Source organism: Bufo gargarizans, chromosome 5, assembly GCF_014858855.1.
Source record: "Bufo gargarizans isolate SCDJY-AF-19 chromosome 5, ASM1485885v1, whole genome shotgun sequence".
Taxonomy (NCBI): Eukaryota; Metazoa; Chordata; class Amphibia; order Anura; family Bufonidae; genus Bufo; species Bufo gargarizans.
Genome location: NC_058084.1, coordinates 78,333,091 through 78,353,098, shown reverse-complemented (window position 1 = coordinate 78,353,098; position 20,008 = coordinate 78,333,091). Strand labels below are relative to the sequence as shown.

Sequence of the window (20,008 nt, the reverse complement as noted above, 5' to 3'; positions counted from 1 at the left end):
GGGCTACAGGGCAATTGCCAAGCAGCTTGGTGAAAATAGATCAACTGTTGGAGCAATTGTTAGAAAATGGAAGAGGCTAAAGACGACTGTCAGTCTCCCTCAGACTGGGGCTCCATGCAAGATCTCACCTCGTTGGGTATCACTGATGATAAGAAAGGTGAGGAATCAGCCCAGAAGTTCAAGGGAGGAGCCGGTCAATGACATGAAGAGAGCTGGGACCACAGTTTCAAAGGTCACTGTTGGTAGAACACTACGCCGTCATGCTTTAAAATCATGCATTGCACGGAAGGTTCCTCTGCTCAAGTCATCACATGTCCAGGCCCATCTGAAGTTTTCCAATGACCATCTGGATGATCCAGAGGAGGCATGGGAGAAAGTCATGTGGTCAGAGGAGACCAAAGTAGAACTTTTTTGGTCTAAACTTCACTTGTGTTTTGAGGAAAAAGAAGGATGAGTTGCATCCCAAGAATATCATCCCTACTGTGAATCATGGGGTTGGTAACATCATGCGTTGGGGGTGCTTTTCTGCAAAGGGGACAGGGCGACTGCACTGTATTAAGGAGAGGATGAATGGGGCCATTTATTGTGAGATTTTGAGCAACAACCTCCTTCCCTCAGTCAGAGCATTGAAGATGGGTCATAGCTGCGTCTTCCAACATGACAACGACCGAAGCACACAGCAACGATAACCAAGGAGTGGCTCCGTAAGAAGCATATCAAGGTTCTGGAGTGGCCTAGCCAGTCTCCAGACCTAAATCCAATAGAACATCTTTGGAGGGAGCGGAAACTCTATGTTGCTCAGCGACAGCCCCGTAACCTGACAGATCTAGAGGAGATCCGTGTGGAGGAGTGGGCTTAAATCCCTGTTGCAGTGTGTGCAAACCTGGTCAAGAACTACAGGGAACGTTTGACCTCTGTAATTGCAAACAAAGGCTTCTGTACCAAATATTAATACAGATTTTCTCAGGTGTTCAAATACTTATGTTTAGCAGTGCAAGACAAATAAATTCTTTAAAAATCATTACAATGTGATTTCCTGATTTTTTTTATTCTGTCTCTCAGAGTGGGAGTGCACCTACAATGTGAATTTCAGACCCCTCCAAGATTTCTAAGTGGGAGAACTTGCAAAATCACAGGGTGTTCAAATACTTCTGTTCCTCACTGTATATATATATATATATATATATATATATATATATATATATATATATATATATTTTTTTTTTTTTTTTTTCTGTTTTGTGTCTACAGTTCATAAGCAAAGTTGCTTCATTCTTAATTTGAAACAAACTGCAGTGATAACAAAATGGTTGCCAATTTTGTGCATGTCCTTTAAAACATTTCTGGAGAACTGCAGAAGAGTTTGCTAATAACCAAAACCATTATATTTTGACCCCAGAACGCCAAAAATACAGAAAGGTATTATCTGGACTACAGCTTAGGTAAGTAAATGTACACCAGCTAAACCAGCAGAGGGCAGTAATCTGATGCTCGGGTAGAGCGCCGACGATCACATGTAACACTCTGACAGTTATGTAATACGCCAACAGAGTGAACTTTAATTGTTTGAAATAAAGAAGCAATGGTTTTGTTTCTGAGTGCTGGACAACTTTTTGCAACTACAGCGTAGGTACAGTATTTCCAAGAAGACTGTGGTGGTGGAAAATGCAACACGCGTCTCATTACTGGTTCAGGATGCTGCTCTTCCCCTGCAAATTTGCTGCAGATAGGCTCACCAGGCAGACAGATGTCAATCACAAAGGACAGAATAATTACAAACTACCAATCCACCGACGAGAGAGATTATCAGGTAAGTTCCACATATATATGGCAGTAAGTAGGCCTTAGTAAGGAGGAGCCTGGAGGAACGCTTTACTTGCTCCAGCGGTGATTTTAGAATATAGGCTCCAATATCAGTGTTCACATATCGTTGCGGCACATTAACATGAACACGATATTTCAGTGAAATTAACTTATAATTATCTAAACACGCCATATTTAGTGCAAATTACACCGTGCGTGAAACGTGTCTGTACTTGAAAAGAACATTGGTCACGGGGGTCAGAATCTGAGAGACCAGTTATATGCAATAGATCTGAGCCATTTAGCCAGGCTCCTTCCTAAATGGCGCTCATCACACTTCAAACAGAACGTCTTAATGAGAGAGTTGTCCATTTGCTTTCATCAGTCATCCAGCCAAGCCACTAATAGGCCTGTGTAAATGCGGAGGGTGCTGTCACACAGGGATCTACTGAAAGAGGAGGCCATGTCAGGAAGACAAAGGCAGAAAGGAGATTGGGGAGTGAGAAGATAGAGCTGCTAATAATTCCGCTCCAGTGGGTGATAAAGTGACTGCATGAGTTCAGAGGACGGCATGTGGAGACCTCGCCGCGGAGCTTAATACACAAGGTCAGGTAGTCTTCATGGTCTTCCCAAAAACAGAATACTAAGCTGAAAAAAGAAAATCCTGTAGCAAAGATCTAGTAAATGTGTGGAACTACAACTTCCAGCAAATCTAACCACGGCAAGAGATTGCTGACCCCCGGCACCCCAGCCAATGAGCTGTATGAGGAGACTGTGCGCGCAGTGTGCACGTGCAGTCTCTCTTCCTGCTCTCCACTGTATGTCTATGGGACAGCAGCAGCGGACAGGAAGAGAGAAGGGAGACCGCATGCTCGCACAGTCTCCTCATACAGCCGATTGGCAGGGGTGCCAGGTGTTGGACCCCCGCCAATCTGATATTGATGACCTATCCTGAGGATAGGTCATAGATAGAAAAAGCCCGGACAAGCCCTTTAAGAAACGTTCTATTTTACACCATAATAATACAAACTTTTTCACAGGGCCCTCCATGTCATACCTACAACTGTTGCTTAGTAGGTAAGAGGGCCTAGTCCTCTTTATGGTAAGGAATCAGACCCAAAAAAATGGCTTTTTTAAGGTTTTAAATTTTGCGCCATTCACCAGGACATAAATAAGTTCCCTTTCTTCTGTAACTTTGTGTGGTAAGGTTTATCTTTAGTGGTTCTTTTTAATTATTCCCTTTACTTAGTACCCTTTTAATCCAAATAGTTAGTGATCACATACAGGCCCCTATAGTTCTATAGTTATCAGGACTGGTACCCGATACCAGGCCGCATTCTTAAGGTCTGAGGTAACGGTACATGAGTACTAAAGACCTTTAGGAGGAGCCAGGAAGCTAGAAAGTATAAACCTCGATGTATGTAACAAAGAGCTCAGCTCCTCTGAAGTCATCAGTTGGGCAAGAGGTCTTGTAACTCTCTCTTTATCACATGGGTGTCGGTCACATGCCATGTTGGGAACTGGTCGATGCACCTAAGCCTTGCCAAATCTTATTCCTGGATCTCATAATTCAGGGTAAAACGAAGTTCTAAATATGTTTTATTCCGTAAGTTAAAATGGACATTGTACGTTTATTCTATAAGTCGATATGATGACGAAGACATAAAATTTATAAAGTTTTCTTGCGTTTTCTGTTTTGCACAATTTGAGTTTCTTATTCTTAATATTTTTTTTGTCGCCAAAACGTTCTTTTTTGTAGACAGAGCTGTGTGAGGGCTTGTGTTTTGTATTATTATTTATTTCTTCTTGAAGTACATACGATTTTGATCGCATTTTATTCTGTTTTCTGCAAAGGATGAAGGAGCAAACACAGCAACTTACTGCATTCAGTGCATGGGTTAAATAATCGCAACAACATGTTATGCGGCAATACCAATTTAGCTTTAGCTACAGTGTAGCATTTTTTTCTACTGTTAAAATAGATTTTTTAAAATATATTTTTGTGTTTTATACTACTGTGTTCTAGGACTATGAATACAAAAATTCGAAACACAAAATGAAAAACAGTGAACGCTCTGTGCTCTTTGCCTATAAGAAGACTTTCTTTACCGGTGCCCATGACAGCATTCCTTTTGCTTCTCTTCTTTCTGTCCAGAGTTATCACATCCCTTTAAAGGTACTGAACTCATTATTACTGTGTACCGGGGCATCTATGTACAAAGGGGTAAAAGGCCAAACGGACCCGAATGGTCCCAGTTTTCAAAGTATACTCACACTTGGATGTCCAGCCACGTGAATGACTTCTGTTACCGCTTTCTTAACAGACTCTGGGTCTCTGACATCACACTGCACAGCATGAACCTACGACAGATTAGGAGATTGAAGAATAATGTAACGTTGTATATGCCTGAAGTTACTGTATTCTCAGCTTCAGTCACCAAACATGTGCAATACTTTACATTCTGATGTAACATACACCGGGCTGGAGGTAGATGAGCAGAACTGAACATCTAGAAGCTTTCACTGCAATGTGGACAAAATCATGCTGCATGTCTGTATGGCCTCGACATAACTTTGGCTCTTGGTTTTGCCGGCCGTGCGACATGCTTTAAACTACACAAGCTCCCTTGCCGGCATAGTTTAAGACCGTTTTCCGTACCATAAACTGGCGTAGAAAATGGTAAATGAGATTGGCAGACCCGCCCTCTTCCCCGCCCACGCCACGCCCTCTTTTCCCGTAAAATTGGCATCAGCGGGGAAAAGTTACAGATTTTGCAACAAACCCCTTTGCGACATAGTCTGCCACTTAAATACGCCAAAAAGTGGCGTATATTTCATAATACATGACCCCCCAGGTACTTATGTGAAATCATCCAGATAAGAAGTCAAGTGGTTTCTAGACAACCTGAAGAAGTATATAAAATGCACAAAACAAGAGCTGCAAATAAAATATGGGACATAGATTGTGCAGTATTGAGGAACTAGGCTACCCTCAAACCAGACACCATGTATATGAGGTAATAGGAAAAGTGGCAATATGAATGTCAATGTATATGTCATGGTGCCATCTGCATGTAGATCAGTGGTCATTCTGTACATTATTACCTGGTACTAATGATCTAACAGAGGATATAAGCTTTTACTATGACGCTTATCAGACATCCAGCTGCATCTATTCCACCAGATCCAGTCAATGTAAAATAAGAGATGAGAAGTGTGAAGGATCTGATGGAGAGGGGAGCAGATACTTCTATTTTACTAAATTATTACAACTACAAAATATAGGGCGATTAACAATGATTGTGTTTTGATCTACATGAAAGCAGGATGTATGTTCCTTGTAGTAAAAAAAATTTAAAATAAAAGTGGGCATACAGTACATTCAGAAAGTCTTCAGATCCTTTAACTTTTTTTCGCATTTTGTTATGTTGCGGTCTCGTGCTAAAATAATAAAAAAAATTCAAGTTTTGCCCCATCAATCTGCACTCAATCTCCCTTAAAGGGGTTGTCCGCTTTATTTATATTGATAACCTATCCTCAGGATAGGTCATCAGAATCAGATCGTCAGGGTTCCGACTCCCGACACTCCTGTCAATTAGTTGCTTGAAGAGAAGGCCATGCTCCTGCGAATTCTCCCTTCTGTCGCAACTGCAGCAGTGGGCAGTGTAGTTACATCTCAGCCGTCCCATTCACTTTAATGGGACAGATAATTCCTATTCAAGTGTATAGGAAGGAGCCGTCCCATAGAGGTGAATGGGACGGCTTAATTACACCTGCTCACCACTGCAGTCAAGATGGGGAGCAGATAAACAATGAAGGGAAAGCAACGCTCACATGGACGCAGCCTTCTCTTCATACAGCTGATTGGCGGGGGTGCCAGGAGTCTGACCCCAATCTGATATTGATGACCTATCCTGAGGATAGGTCATCAATATTAAAAGGAAAAAATAAATAAAAAATAAATAAATAAAAAAGGACAACCCCTTGCATGGGCATAAGTATTTAGACCCTTTTCTATGACACTTCAAATTTAGCTCTGAGGGCCTCCATTTCTCTTGATCATCTTTCAGATGTTTCTACACCTGTATTAGAGTCATCTATGGTAAGTTGAGCTGATTGGACATGGTTTGGAAAGACACAGCCCTGTCTATATAAGGTCTCTGTCATAGCTGACAATGCATGAGTAACTGCACCCCCTGATGGTGGTCTGGCTGGGAAAGGACGCCTTGGGGTGAAATTTACAACCAGGTTGAGGTTTGAGGGTCAAAACTTCATTAAAAAAAAAGTCAAGATAATAAAAAATAAAATAAAAGCATGACTAGTGGGGAAAATTGGCTTCTACCTCATGTTTTTTTTGCCTTCCTATTGATAAACTTTAAGGTAACAAGGCAACTATGTTACTAATAAATATGGAGACTGCATTATAACTCATCAAATCTATCCATTTTGGCACGCACTGATTTTTAAGATAAGATTTTTGTGGACTAACCTGTAAAATGTCTTTCTCGTTGAGTTCATTGGGTGACACAGGACCCAGGGGTATAGCTGCTGCTGCCGCTAGGAGGCGACACTAGGCTAAAAAGTGTTAGCTCCTCCCGCCATCTATATCCCCTCCAGCCTTGAGAGAGTATATCAGTTTGTGAACAAACAGTACGAGGAATAGAAATCAGAAATGAAATAACATAACAATAACCAGTGGGTCAGAACCCAAAACGGAGGACTCTACCAGTTAATCAACTGCCGTCACCTGCTGCAAAATTGGAATAAAAAACAACGGGTGAGAGCTGTGTCCCCCAATGAACCCAGCGAGAAAGACTTTACAGGCGAGGCCACACAAATCTCGTTTTCTCGCTTGTAACTACATTCTGAAGAAAGGAAGGCACAGGCAAAGCACTTCCTTATCTTGGTGCAGAGTAAGAAAGGGCTCCCTACAGGAGAGCGCCGCCAATTCCAACACGCGCCTGATGGAGGTGACCGCCACAAGAAAGGCCACTTTCCATGAAAAAATGAGGAGAGAAACCGTGTCAAGAGGCTCAAAAGGGAGCCGATTGGAGAGAACCAAGCACAAGGTTCAAATCCCAAGAGGGTTAAAGGGGGCGATAAGGAGGGACAGTGTGAGCCATCACCTGGAGAAAGGTCTTAACTGGGGACTTTCGAGCCAGAGATCGCTGGAAAAAGATTGCAAGCGCCGACATCTGCCCCTTTAGGGAACTAAGACCAAGGCTCAAATCCAGCCCCATTTGCAAAAAACAAAGGATTTTGGGAAGGGAGAAACAGAGCAGAGGGAGGCGACGGTCCGCACAGAAGCGCAGGAAAGACTTCCAAGACCTGAGATATATCTTGGACGATGTCGGCTTGCGGGCCCAAATCATGGTGCGAACTACTCCATCAGAGAAATCCTGCCTCTTCAGAATGGCTGTTCCAATAGCCACGCCATCAAACGTAGCGACTCTAAATGCTGGTGGAAGACGGTTCCCTGAGAGAGAAGGTCGTCCTTGAGCGGAAGCGGCCACAGAGCATCTCCTAAAAGAAGGAAGATATTGGTGTGCCCTGTGAAGGACCTGGGGTAGGAGAGGGAGAGAAGACGTACAGGAGGGAAAAGCCTTCCCATGGGGCCACCAGTGCGTCTACTGCGCATGCCCAGGGATCTCTTGTCCGCGAGATGAAGGTGGGAAGCTTGTGGTTGATCCAGGATGCCATCAGATCCACATCCGAACGACCCCAACAGAGACAGATGGAGTCAAACACCTCTGGGTGCAGAGACCACTTGCCCGTGTCCACGGTCTTCCGGCGGAGGAAGTACGCTGTCCAATTCTCCACTACTGGAATGTAGACTGCCGATAGCACTGGTACATGTTCCTCTGCCCACTTTAGAATTTTAGCCGACTCAGTCATCACCGCCCGACTGCGGGTTCCCCACTGGTGGTTGATGTACGCCACCACTGTGGCATTGTTCCGACTGGATCCGGAACGGCAGTTCCCTCAGGAGTGGAGTCCAATGAAGCAGGGACAAATAAATGGCCCAAAGTTCCAGGATATTCATGGGCAGTCTGGATTCCAACAGAGACTTGAACTGTCCGAGGTGAAAAGATTCCGCCCCATCTGAGGAGGCTGGCATCGATGGTGATGACCAATCAGGAGACCGGGAGAAAGGATTTGCCGGAAACCAAGGTTTGAGTCGAGAGCCACCACCTGAGGGCCGACCGCACCTGTGGAGGAAGGGCGATAGTATGGTCAAGAAACTCAAGAGTCTTGTCCCAGAACGACAAGATCGCCCGCTGGAGAGGACGAGTGTGAAATTGCGCAAACGAAAGCGCCTCGAAGGAAGAGACCATTGTTTCCAACATTCACATGCAAAACTGGATCGACGGACCTCTACGCTGGAGGAGAAGACGAATCCTGAAGGGATAACCGCTTGTCCGAGGTGAGGCAGACTGTCACTGCGGCTGTGTCGAGGCTCATGCAGAGGAACGTAATCCGCCAGCTGGGATGCAGTGCTGACTTCTGGAAACGTGCCGAAACGTGCCCAGGTGATAAGTAAACTGTCCTTGTTCTGATCGAAGGTCGCAACCTTGACAAGGATGTCGTCCAGATAGGGGATCAGGGTGATGCCCCTGTAACGGAGAAGGGCGAGAAGAGGAGCGAGCACCTTTGTAAACACTAGCGGTGCTGGGTCGAAGGGTAGAGCCACGAATTGATAGTATTGAGACTCCACCACAAAGCAAAGAAAACACTGGTGCGCGAGAGCAATAGGAATGTGAAGGTACGCGTCCTGAATGAACACAGAGGAAAGGAACTCGCCCCGTTCCAGAGAGGCAACCACGGAGCGGAGAGACTTCATCCTGAAGTGCTGGACCCTAACAAACCGGTTCAGCAAGTTTAGGTCTAGCACCGGGCGAACGGATCCCTATTTCTTGGGATCAACAAACAGGTTTGAATAAAAACCTGTGAACTGCTCTGCAAGCGGAACCAGAGAGATCACTCCCCGGGCGAGAAGGGACTGTAAGGCCTGAAAAAAGGCAGCGGACCGAACTGGGTCCCTGGGCGACTGGGAAAGGAAGAATCGGTCCGGCGGGGTGGAGGTTTACTCGATCTTGCAACCCGAGGTTACTATCTCGAATGCCAATTCGTCAGAAACGTGGGACTGCCAAACTTCCTCAAAAAGGAGGAGCCAACCCCTCACCAGAGAGGGCGGGGGTGCCCCTTCATAATGAACATTGTCCATTGGCCTGGGCGGGTTGTGCCCGCAGGCGACAGGTTGGTTGGGGTTTTAAGGACGGGTTAAAAACCCTGTGTGGCACCCCTGCCGACGGGCATGTGCCCCAAAAAGGGAAGCCCCGTAATAGAATGCTTTGACGAGGAGTCTGCAGCCCAGACTTTAAGCCACACCTCGTGCCGTAAGGCGACCGTGAGAGCGGATAAGCGGGCAACAAGAGCACCCATGTCCAAAGATCGCCTCGCAGAGGTACTTCCCCGCCTGAGACATCTGCAAGGCCAAAGACTGGAGGTCCCTTCGGACAGTGTCTTGCCTGGGAGGGAGGACATGTCCGAGCGTGGCCTCGGGGTGGTGGAGACACTGAGGCGTCAGAAGAGGAAAAGTGTCCTGTTCTGGGCCGCTTGAGAGAAGATCTTCCCCTAGGTTGGTAACCCGAAGACAATCGACCTATGAGAAAAAGGGTTGATTGGGAAACTTTTGATAGGTCCTCTACTGCCTGGGACAGGGCGCAGGCCCAATCCGGTTCCACACGGTCATGGGGGCAGTGCGGCTGCTTGGGAGGGATGGTTAGGGCCGGTCTGGGCGCACGACACATGGAGTCCGACTGGCTGCGCGGAAACTTGAGCTTGCATTTTGCGCAAGTGTAGTAGGTGGGGGCTGAAGGCGGGCGGGGGTTCGTACATGGCTCTAAGAGATGGAGGGATATAGGGTTGTCCTACCAGAAAAAGTGCAGGTGGAACCAGGTCCTGATGTCCCCCTCTGAATCTTCCTGCCGGCCGAGGTGAAGAGGGAGAGGAATGCATTTCCCAGGGCCAGCGGGGGAAAAAAAAGGCAATCCCACCCTCCTAGGAGTGTCCTGTGGCTGAGGGCCCTGCAAACATAGGGGCAGGGTCCAGAGAAAATGAGGCCTAGTAAGCCCCGAGACCAGGTGCTAAATTAGTTGCGGCAGCCGGCCGTGACACACTTCCGGTTGGCGAAAAAACTGAGACAGAACGGGAGGAGCGGAGGCTGCCCGGAAGGGCATACGCCAGTGACCCCACCAGGAGAAGAGGAAGCGAGCCCAAGGCACGCAGTGGGGCCAGGACGGCCACAGACCGGGGTAGGCCGCAAAAAAAATTATAGGCAAAACGGGAGGAGCAGGGGCTGCCCGGGAGAAAGGGCACACACCGGAGACCAGCCAGAGGAGAAAGGAAAGACGGGCCAAGGCGCGTGGGAACTGGGAAGGCCGCCGACCGGGGTAGGCCCAAATAGGGAATGGGACCTAAATTAGAGGGGAGGGCGGCCGGAACAACACTTCCAGGCGGCCACCAGAAGGAGATGCTACCCCAAGACCCCATGAGCCAGGGCCAGCCAACGGAGGAGGACATTCGGACCCCAGGGGGAGAAGGAAATGGGGAATAAGGGGAAAATACCCAATCCGGCCTACTCACCCCATCTTCCTCTTCTTTTGTTCAGCCTCTCTCGGTGGGTCCAGGAGGGTCACCTCTTCAGCTGCTGGCACCGAAGTGGCAAGAAGCTAGCAAGGAAGGAGGGCTGGATCCAGGTGACCCCTTGGCTGTCGGGGAGCAGGGGAGTGAGGCTGCCCTGGTCCTCTTTTTCTTCTTGGGGGAGCTGGGAGGGAAGCCGACCCAGGCCATGGTCCCCAGGAGAACAGGGAGGCCAGGTACGTCTCTCTCAGTACTGAGATATTCTTAATGCAAACCTGATCCAGAGTGCTCTGGACCACAAAGGTTCACCTTCCAACAAGACAATGACCCTAAGCACACAGCCAAGGCAACACAGGAGGGGCTTAGGAATAACTCTGTCAATGTCCTTGCATGGCCCAGCCAAAGCCCTGACTTGGAACATCTTTGGAGAAAATAGCTGTCCAATGACTGTTCTCATCCAACCTGACAGAGCTAGAGAAGATCCACAGAGAATTAGGGCAGAAAATCCCCAAATCCAGGTGTGCAAACCTTGTGGCATCATACTCAAGATACTGGAGGCTGTAATCGCTGCCAAAGGTGCTTCAACTAGTCCTAAGTAAAGGGTCTGAATACTTACGCATGTCCATGCAAGATTATTATTATATATTTTTTTAATAAATTAGCAAAGATTTCAAACATTCTGTTTTCATTTTGTCACTATGGGGTACTGAATGTAGAATGATGGGAAAAATACAAAAAAAAATAGATTTTAAATTTTAATACAAGGCCGCAACATAACTGAAGACTTTCTGAATGTACTGTACTCATAGCAACAAACACGATGCATCCATATGAAAAGCAGCAACATGGCAAGACAAAGGGATCGCTGACCTTATATACAACACATATACAACTGAAGGCTACTTTCACACTCTTGTTTTGGGCGGATCCGTCATGGATCTGCAAAAACGGATCCGTTCCAATAATACAACCGCATGCATCTGTCATGAATGGATCCGTTTGTATTATCTGTAACATAGCCAAGACGAATCAGTCATGAACTCCATTGAAAGTCAATGGGAGACGGATCAGTTTTTCTATTGTGCCAGAAAAAAACGGATCCGTCCCCATTGACTTACATTGTGTGTCAGGACAGATCAGTTTGGCTCAGTTTCGCTGCATGCAGCGTTTTGGTGTCCGCCTCCAGAGCGATATGGTGACTGATTGGAGGCAAACTGATGCATTCTGAGCGGATCCTTATCCATTCAGAATGCATTAGAGCAAAACTGATCCGTTTTGGACCGCTTGTGAGAGCCCTGAACGGATCTTACAAACAGAAAGCCAAAACGCGAGTGTGAAAGTAGCCTTAGGAAGCTTGCTGCAATTTTAAGTGCATAGTCTTAAAATTACCTTATTTCCAGTTTCTGATGCAATTTCAGCTGCGGTTGCTTTCAGAACATCCAATTTCCTGAAAAAATAAATACAAAAATTAATAGAAAGTTGTAAAATGGTCATTCAGAGGCAACAAAGCACATATTCCTACTGCAGCTGGAAAGGCGATGGCTCCAGCGCACAGCAAAAGGATATACGGTAAACCTAACCAGGAGAGTTTAGTGGAAGACCCTTCCTCCTTTCTTAGACGCACCTGCTTACAGCTTTAGTATATTGGTATATTTTAACAATAATTTCATCAATAAATGTTGCAATAATTTTAACAAACGAAAATCAGTTCCATTTATCTGTGGTTGTTTCAGCAGCATGAATTTCTGCAAGACCCATTAAGACCCATTAAGATACGTGGCATCACTAAATTTCTGCAACAAATCTTCCCCCTGTGAATATACCCATATATATATATAACAGATCCACAGAATCCCCATTCTACATGCCATCCTTGGTGGCAAATGAACGTGCGAGCATTTCAACATGCCCAATCCTTTTGCTCTCAAGGACATGAGCCATTGCCAGAGTTATACGGCAGTGGCTAACTCCCCTCTTCCTATTCAGAATGCATACATGCTTGACGGACTGTGCATGTCTATAGGGGGGGGGGGGGGGTTGGGAGAAATACCTCTTGAAAGAATGAACAAGCGCTTGACACGTGCATCTCTAGCTTTAGCCACAACTCTGTAAACCATGTTACCACCATAGTCAAAGGCTACATCTCCATGAGACCACACACAAATAGGCATTTCCATATGGAGGAAGGAAAATACCAGCCCACACGAGAGCTAGGATAGCAAACACCTACTAGCAAGAGGTCCTCTCATTTGCATCGGGGGCAATCAGGTACACCCTATGAGACAGTATGGCAAATAATGCACTAAGGTGCACCACAGTAAATTTCTCTAAGAATTACGCAATTAACCCCTTAAGGACCCTTGCCGTACATGTACGTCACAGCTGGATGTGACTTTAAGGGGTTCTACAGTTTTTTTTAAAACTGATGATGATCTATCCTCTGGATAGATAATCCCCATCTGATCGGTGGGGGGTGCGACACCCGGGACCCCTGCCGATCAGCTGTTTGAGAAGGCAGCGGCACTGGCAGTAGCGCTGCGGCCTTCTCGCTGTTTACCGCTGGCCCAGTGACGTCATGACTAGTATCAACTTGCCTGGGCAGGGCTAAGCTCTGTTCACTTGAATGGAGCTTAGCCGCGCCCAGGCCAGTGATACTAGTCGTGAAGTCACTAGGCCTGTGGTAAACAGCGAGAAGGCCGTGGTGCTACTGCCAGCGCCGCTGCCTTCTCAAACAGCTGGTCGGCGGGGGTCCCGGGTGTTTCTGCCTTCTGTGAGACACCTGTTTGCTGAAAAGTGCTCTTTCCAAAATGGGGTCACTTCTTTTAATTTCTGGGGACCTCAGGAATTTTTTTTATGCGACAGGGCACCTAAAGTCAATGTCTGCCAATTCAGGTCAGCAAAATCCATATAGACTCTAGAGCCCTGCTGTGCGCCCATACATAATTCTTTGAGCATATATGGGGAGTTGCCATATTTGGGGGGGAAATGGAAAACAAAATGTGGGGTGCATTTTGTTCTGTTACCCTTTCGGAAAGTGAAAAATGTGTTACATTTTTCATTTCCACTGCCAAGTGTTTCCTAATTCTGGGAAACACCCTTGAGGTCAAAGTGCTCGCTACACACCTTAAAAGATTCCTTGAGGGGTGTAGTTCCTAAAATGGGGTCACTTTTTGGGGGGTTTCCACTGTAGGGCCACCTCAGGGTGTCTTAATATGCGAAATAGCTCCCAATTACTATTCCAGCTAAATCCGCTCGCCAAAAGTCATATAGTGCTCCTTCCATTCTGAAGCCTGCTGTGCGCCCATACATCAGTTTTTGAGCACACATGGGGTGTTTCTGTAAACTCCAGATTCAGGATAATAGATTTTGAGTTTTGTATGGCTGTTATCCCTTGATGTGTTGCAGAAAAATAGACAAAAAAGGTAAATCTGCTAAAAAAAAGTAACATTTTTAAATTTCATTCCCATTTTCCTTTTATTCTCGTGGGACACCTAAATGGTTAACAAAGTTTGTAAAATCGGTTTTGAATAGTTTGAGGGGTGTCGTTTCTAAAATAATTTATGTGTGGTTTCGAATATGTAAGCCCCACAAAGTGACTTCATAACTGAACTGGTCCTTAAAAAAACGGAACGGTGCAGAAAGGAAGCAGAAAAAAAGAGTTTTAACGTTATCACCACAAAGTGACACATTTTTGCTAAAAATGGCCTGGTCCTTAAGGTGAAAAATGCCAGGGTCCTGAAGGGTTTAAACTCTCATCAATGGGAATCGGCTATGACTAAAGGAAAATCTGGAACACTGGAATAGGGAACTGCCAATTTCTTATCGCAGTACAAACAGGAAACAAGTTGGATGTATATTATTGGTTTTCTATTAAAGAGGTTTCTCTGGGTTAGCCTAAGGCCTCTTTCACATGAGCGTTGCGGGTGACGTGCGGGAAAATGCACAATTTTTCCCCGCGAGTGCAAAGCATTTTAATGCGTTTTGCACACGCATGAGAAAAATCAACATGATTGGGTTAGGTGTTGTGTAGATTTTATTATTTACCCTTATAACATGGTTATAAGGGAAAATAATAGCATTCTTAATACAGAATGCTAAGTAAATAAGGGATGGAGGGGTTAAAAATAAATAAATTTAACTCGCCTCATCCACTTGTTTGCGCATCCCGGCTTCTCTTCTTTCTTCTTCTTTGATGACCTGGGAGGAAAAGGACCTTTAGTGACGTCACTGCACTCATCACATGATCCGTCACATGGTCCATCACCATGGTGATGGACCATGTGATGTGCGCAGTGACGTCAAAGGTCCTTTATCTCCCAGGTCATCAAAGAAGAAGAAAGAAGAGAAGCCGGGATGCGCAAACAAGTGGATGAGGTGAGTTTAATTATTATTATTATTTTTTTTAACCCCTCCATCCCTAATTTACTTAGCATTCTGTATTAAGAATGCTATTATTTTCCCTTATAACCATGTTATAAGGGAAATTAATAAAGATCGGGTCTCCATCCCAATCGTCTCCTAGCAACCGTGCGTGAAAATCGCACCGCATCCGCACTTGTTTGCGGATGCTTGCGATTTTCACGCAGCCCCATTCACTTCTATGGGGCCTGCGTTGTGTGAAAAACGCACAATATAGAGCTTGCTGCGATTTTCATGCAACGCACAAGTGATGCGTGAAAATCACCGCTCATGTGCACAGCCCCATAGAAATGAATGGGTCAGGATTCAGTACGGGTGCAATACGTTCACCACACACATCGCACCCGCACGGAAAACTCGCCTGTGTGAAAGGGGCCTAAAAGCAGGGGGGGGGGGGGGGGGGACACATTAATCACCCTGAAGCTCCAGCACAAAAAACATTAATCACCCTGAAGCTCCAGCACCAATGCTCATGGCCTTTAGTTGCTTAGGTGAAGCCATGGCATGCATCCATATGATTACTGCAGCCAATCACTGTCCTCGGCTTTGATGCTGGCATGTACATGTAGACATTGCTCCTGGATAATAAACAAAGACCAGCGAGGAACACCGGATCATTAGAGTTGGAGGGGTATTTGATTCAAATGGGCTTTTCCGGGGTTTAGATATTGAAGCCCCATCCTCCAAATATCAAAACCGCCACCCCCATGGACCAGCTGTTTCAGGCAGCTGCCCAGGCCAGAAGCTATAGGGTGGATGGATTTGAATGCAGAAGGCTCCGTCCAGTGCGTAGTGGCCGCGCTGGTGTACGGCAGTGCAGCCCATTTAGCTCTGAGCAAGAGTTGAGTAGCAGTATTCCAGCGCTGGAGACTACAGTGGACGGAGCCTTCCTTCCATGGCATAGTTTTAAGCATCGGCAACTCCCTGAAACAACTGATCGGAGGGGGAGCAGAGTGTCAGACTCCCCACCGATCTGATATTTATGACCTATCCTGAGGACAGGTCCTCAAAGTTCTTGAAAACCCCTTTAAAACGGTTGAGTAATGGTTCTTTTTTTTTTATCACATTGCCTGCTGCAAGACTATAAATAGTGATTGATTAAGAACACCACCACATCACAAAGTATTACACAAGTGAAAAGATGCTCCACATTACAAAGCTTACCTACTGGATATGACGCATTCTGCTCCCAACCTGGACAGGGCTGTCGTCATCCCTTTCCCCAGGCCGGTACCACCTCCTGTGATAAAGGCCACCTTTCCTTTGAATGTATCAGGAGGGAGCATCACATTCTGAAATGGGGGGTAGAACTTGGCTTGAGGGGCCTCCTTGTTCTCGCTTGATAACACTGCTGTTCCATGGCTGAATACCTGACAGCACAAAAACGTCAAACGATTAGTACGGAGCGCACGCGAGAATCCCTGGTGGTCATGAAATAATAGGGGGCTTTAAACATCTTCACCATAAAGTGATAACATTGTCTCAGAACTAATGTAAAGCCAGCTCTGAGCGAGCGCCATCTCTGTCATTCTGGGAGCATTTACAGTAGTTTTTTTCTGTAATGTTGCATTTTGCCTTTTTTTTAAACTATTTTGTGTCAGGGATTATAAATTGTGATCATCTGCTTGGAAAAAAAAAAAAACAGCAAGTGGGAGAGGAGTATATATATTTTATATGATAACAATGGACTCCATCACACAAGTCATACATCTGCTTTTCCACTTGAATGCTAGAGTTTTGAGTTTTCAAACCTCAATTCAAAAGTCTTTTTATTTTATTTTAATTGAAAATGCAAAGTAGATGCTACATCACACAAGCTTAGAATAACAGGTGCATATAAGTAAAAAGCCTACCCAAAAAATATGCAAAAACTTTACATATTGGCTTTCATTCCGCAAAAACACCCCCTCTCCCTTCCCCCTGAGGGAAATTGATGACCACACTGATCCTATAGCTTCCTATTTGCATCCAATGACATCTGCTTTCATATCTGACATCTTCCCAACATTGCAATTCAGGTGCACAAAGTGAAATGTACCGAGTCCAGCTTAAAAATTTTTTTTTCCTGTTATTAATATCATATAACTGATTTATTAATTTTCATAGGAATTTTAAAAAGTTTAGAAATATCAATAATAAACATTTTATATTCTTTCAATCTAATGCCCTTATTTATCAAAGTCAGTGATATGCAGAATGTTCTAGTGGTGATAGATAATCAGTTCTCACCTCTCCTGTATTCTCTGCTGTCCCTTATACTATAAATACAGTGATAAGCAGGGTGTTCTAGTGTTGATAAATAATCAGTTCTCACCTCTCCTGTCCTTATACTATAATCAGCGATAGGCAGGATGTTCTAGTGGTGATAGATAATCAGTTCTCACCTCTTGTGTTCTCTCATTGTCCCTTATACTATAAATACAGTGATAAGCAGAGTGTTCTAGTGGGGATATATAATCAGTTCTCATCTCTCTTGAGTTCTCTCCTGTCCCTTATACTAGGTATCTTCATGAAGCTTAAAGACCCTTAGTTAAAGTGCCTGAAACTGTGCTGCACATGCTTAGTAGTTAAAGGGCTCATCTCACGTCAGCAAATGGCAATTTTCGTGTAGATAAAGTGAATACAAGGCCCTTACTAATGTATTATTATTGTCCATATTGCCTTCTTTGCTGCCTAGATTCATTTTTCCATCACAATATACACTGTTCAATTCCAGGGGTTATTATGACCACACTGCAATCTAGCAGTGGAGGCCGTGCTTGCAGAATATAGGAAGAAGCACAAGCCTCTCTAGTGGCTGGGGAGTGCACAAAGGACGTCGCTTTTTCCTATGGTGTTCAAGCAAGGCCACCACTGCTGGACTGCAGGGTGGTCATAACCCCTGGAAATGAGCAGTGCATAATGTGATAGATAATGAATGATGCCAGCAAAGGAGGCAATATGGACAATCATAATGCATAGGTGCCTTGTATTAATTTTGTCTACATGATACAACCCTTTTAAGGAATACTGCCTGTAGACATGCTGTGACTTGGCATACCCAAAGTTAAGAGAACTTCAAATGGTTTATACACCCACCAGGGAACATCTCCATTGCTGGTCAAGAAGGTAGCTATGAATGGTTTCTGCAACTTTTAAGTATCTGTACCTCTCAGTGAGAAAATTCAGTAAACTGGTTGTTACCAAAAGAAATCAGAGTCCTCTGCCATTCTTCACTTCGTGACATATCTGCCCAACCTCAGTGAAGGAAAACCTATCCCAGCCTCATTATTGCCGGCTCATATACACAGAAGTCTGAACTGAATATTATTGTGGTGGGCCTAGTACATGGAAGTCCTAATAGCTAGTATACATGTTAAACCACCACTCTCCCTATCCCTGGAATAGGCTCCTGCTCTCTATTGGACGTTTCTCGGTTTGCATGCTTTTGCACTAGACCTAGACTGAAGTCCCATCATAGGTCAGGTAGCATCAAGTCAGGAGTGCATCCAACCAGCAACATAAGGTGATCAGTCAGAGATCTCATAAAACCATCCGGCCGTATCATTTACAAGTGCGGTGCCCTCTGTGCTCGGGAATTAAAAGCCTTTACATGTTCTTTCCCTAAAACCAGGACATAAAATGTCAAGGCCAGAGCAAAAAGTGCTCACATATGGAAGCACAGATGTCATATTGTTGGAAGAGGACACATTTAAAGGGACGTAGAATACAATAAAAAAAAAAAAAAAGGTCACTCATCTTTGAAAGTTTATTCAATTCCACCGACGTCTGCTTTTAAATGAAATAAATAAATAAAATTAGCCCTTAATGAAATTGAAAACGGAAAATCCAAAATCGTATTCAATCACTGCCTTCAATGCCTTTAAAAGGCAAAAATGAACATCCGATTCCACACACACACACAAAAAAAAAAGCAATTAAAGGGGTTATGCCATGATGAAAAAATTGAACATCAGACATCATATCGTACATCACAATCTCTTTAGAATAAAGAAGCCCTGTACCTGACATGGGTCCAGAGATCTCACCATTCATTGCTCCAATTGTTCTGCTAGATGTACTTCTAACTGGCAGCTCAGGTGCTTTCTCAGGGGGAGTGTCCTTCCTGCTGTAGCCGTTTCCCTGTGACTGCCACAGCTTCTAACAGAAGATATGGCTGGTGACAGCTGAAGATTTAAACTGAGCGTGTGCGACCATAGAAATAGGGCAGACGCATTTTAATAGTTCAGTGGCTATACTAAATTATATGCAATTACAAAAGTATTCAGATCCAGGTGCTGGCATGAAAAATGTAGAATATGTTCCACGGCACAACCCCTTTAAGTCAGACATGGTTGTATTTTTTGCAACCATCGAGATGCACGTGTCACCGCAAGTAATCTTGGTCTCAAAAGGTTCAGACATGTAAAAACAAAAACAAAATAAAAACCTTGAATAGGAACCACACGTAAAGCGAGGGAGAAATGTTGTAGAGAAATACTTTATCTTGAATTACTGTATATACTATTAACCCGCACCGTCGATGATATACTGTATTATGTCACTCATGTGCTATGAAATCAAGGAAGAGAAAGTTTCTGTAATTATACCAAACACTGCATCCCTCAAGAAATATGTAATGGCCTCCAAGTTAATTTACAGCTTGAAAAAGTATTTATACCCCTTGATTTGAAGCTTTGTCACACTCCTATTTTCAAATGATAGATTGAACAGTGCTCCATAAGATGTTCAGAGATTGGAATATTTTTTATAACCTAACAAGTGCTTTACACTTCTTCACAACTTTATCCCTGACCTGTATGGTGTGTTCCTTGGTTTTCATGATGCTGTTCAGACCACACTTTTTAGATTTAGATTTATTAAAATGTTGAAAACCACTTATTTTATTTTTTCACTTCATACATACTCTACTTCTTGTTGGTTTTGTCAGACAAAATCCCAATAAAATAAATGTAAGTTTGTGGGTGCAATGTGAAAAAATTTGGAAAAGTTCAAGGGGTATGACTACATTTTCAGGGCACTGTACTTCTGTGTCGCATGGAGCAACACACAGACACAATGTATAGGGAAAGATGAACTATCCCCAGCCAAAGTACCCAAGCCGCTGACTGTGGACAGAAGACACAACAGCAAGGTGAATTTC

General features: G+C 44.6%; 1 protein-coding gene across 1 annotated transcript in view; it reads right to left on the bottom strand.

Annotated features, from left to right (window-relative positions):
- The window catches only part of DECR1 (2,4-dienoyl-CoA reductase 1), an 87,961-nt gene that overhangs the window by 37,052 nt on the left and 30,901 nt on the right, over nt 1–20,008 (bottom strand). The window contains exons 2-4 of the mRNA XM_044294384.1: nt 16,030–16,235; nt 11,836–11,893; nt 4,078–4,164 (exon numbers count right to left, since the gene is read on the bottom strand). Coding sequence (XP_044150319.1) covers nt 4,078–4,164; nt 11,836–11,893; nt 16,030–16,235 — 351 coding nt within the window. The remainder of the gene's footprint in view (nt 1–4,077; nt 4,165–11,835; nt 11,894–16,029; nt 16,236–20,008) is intronic.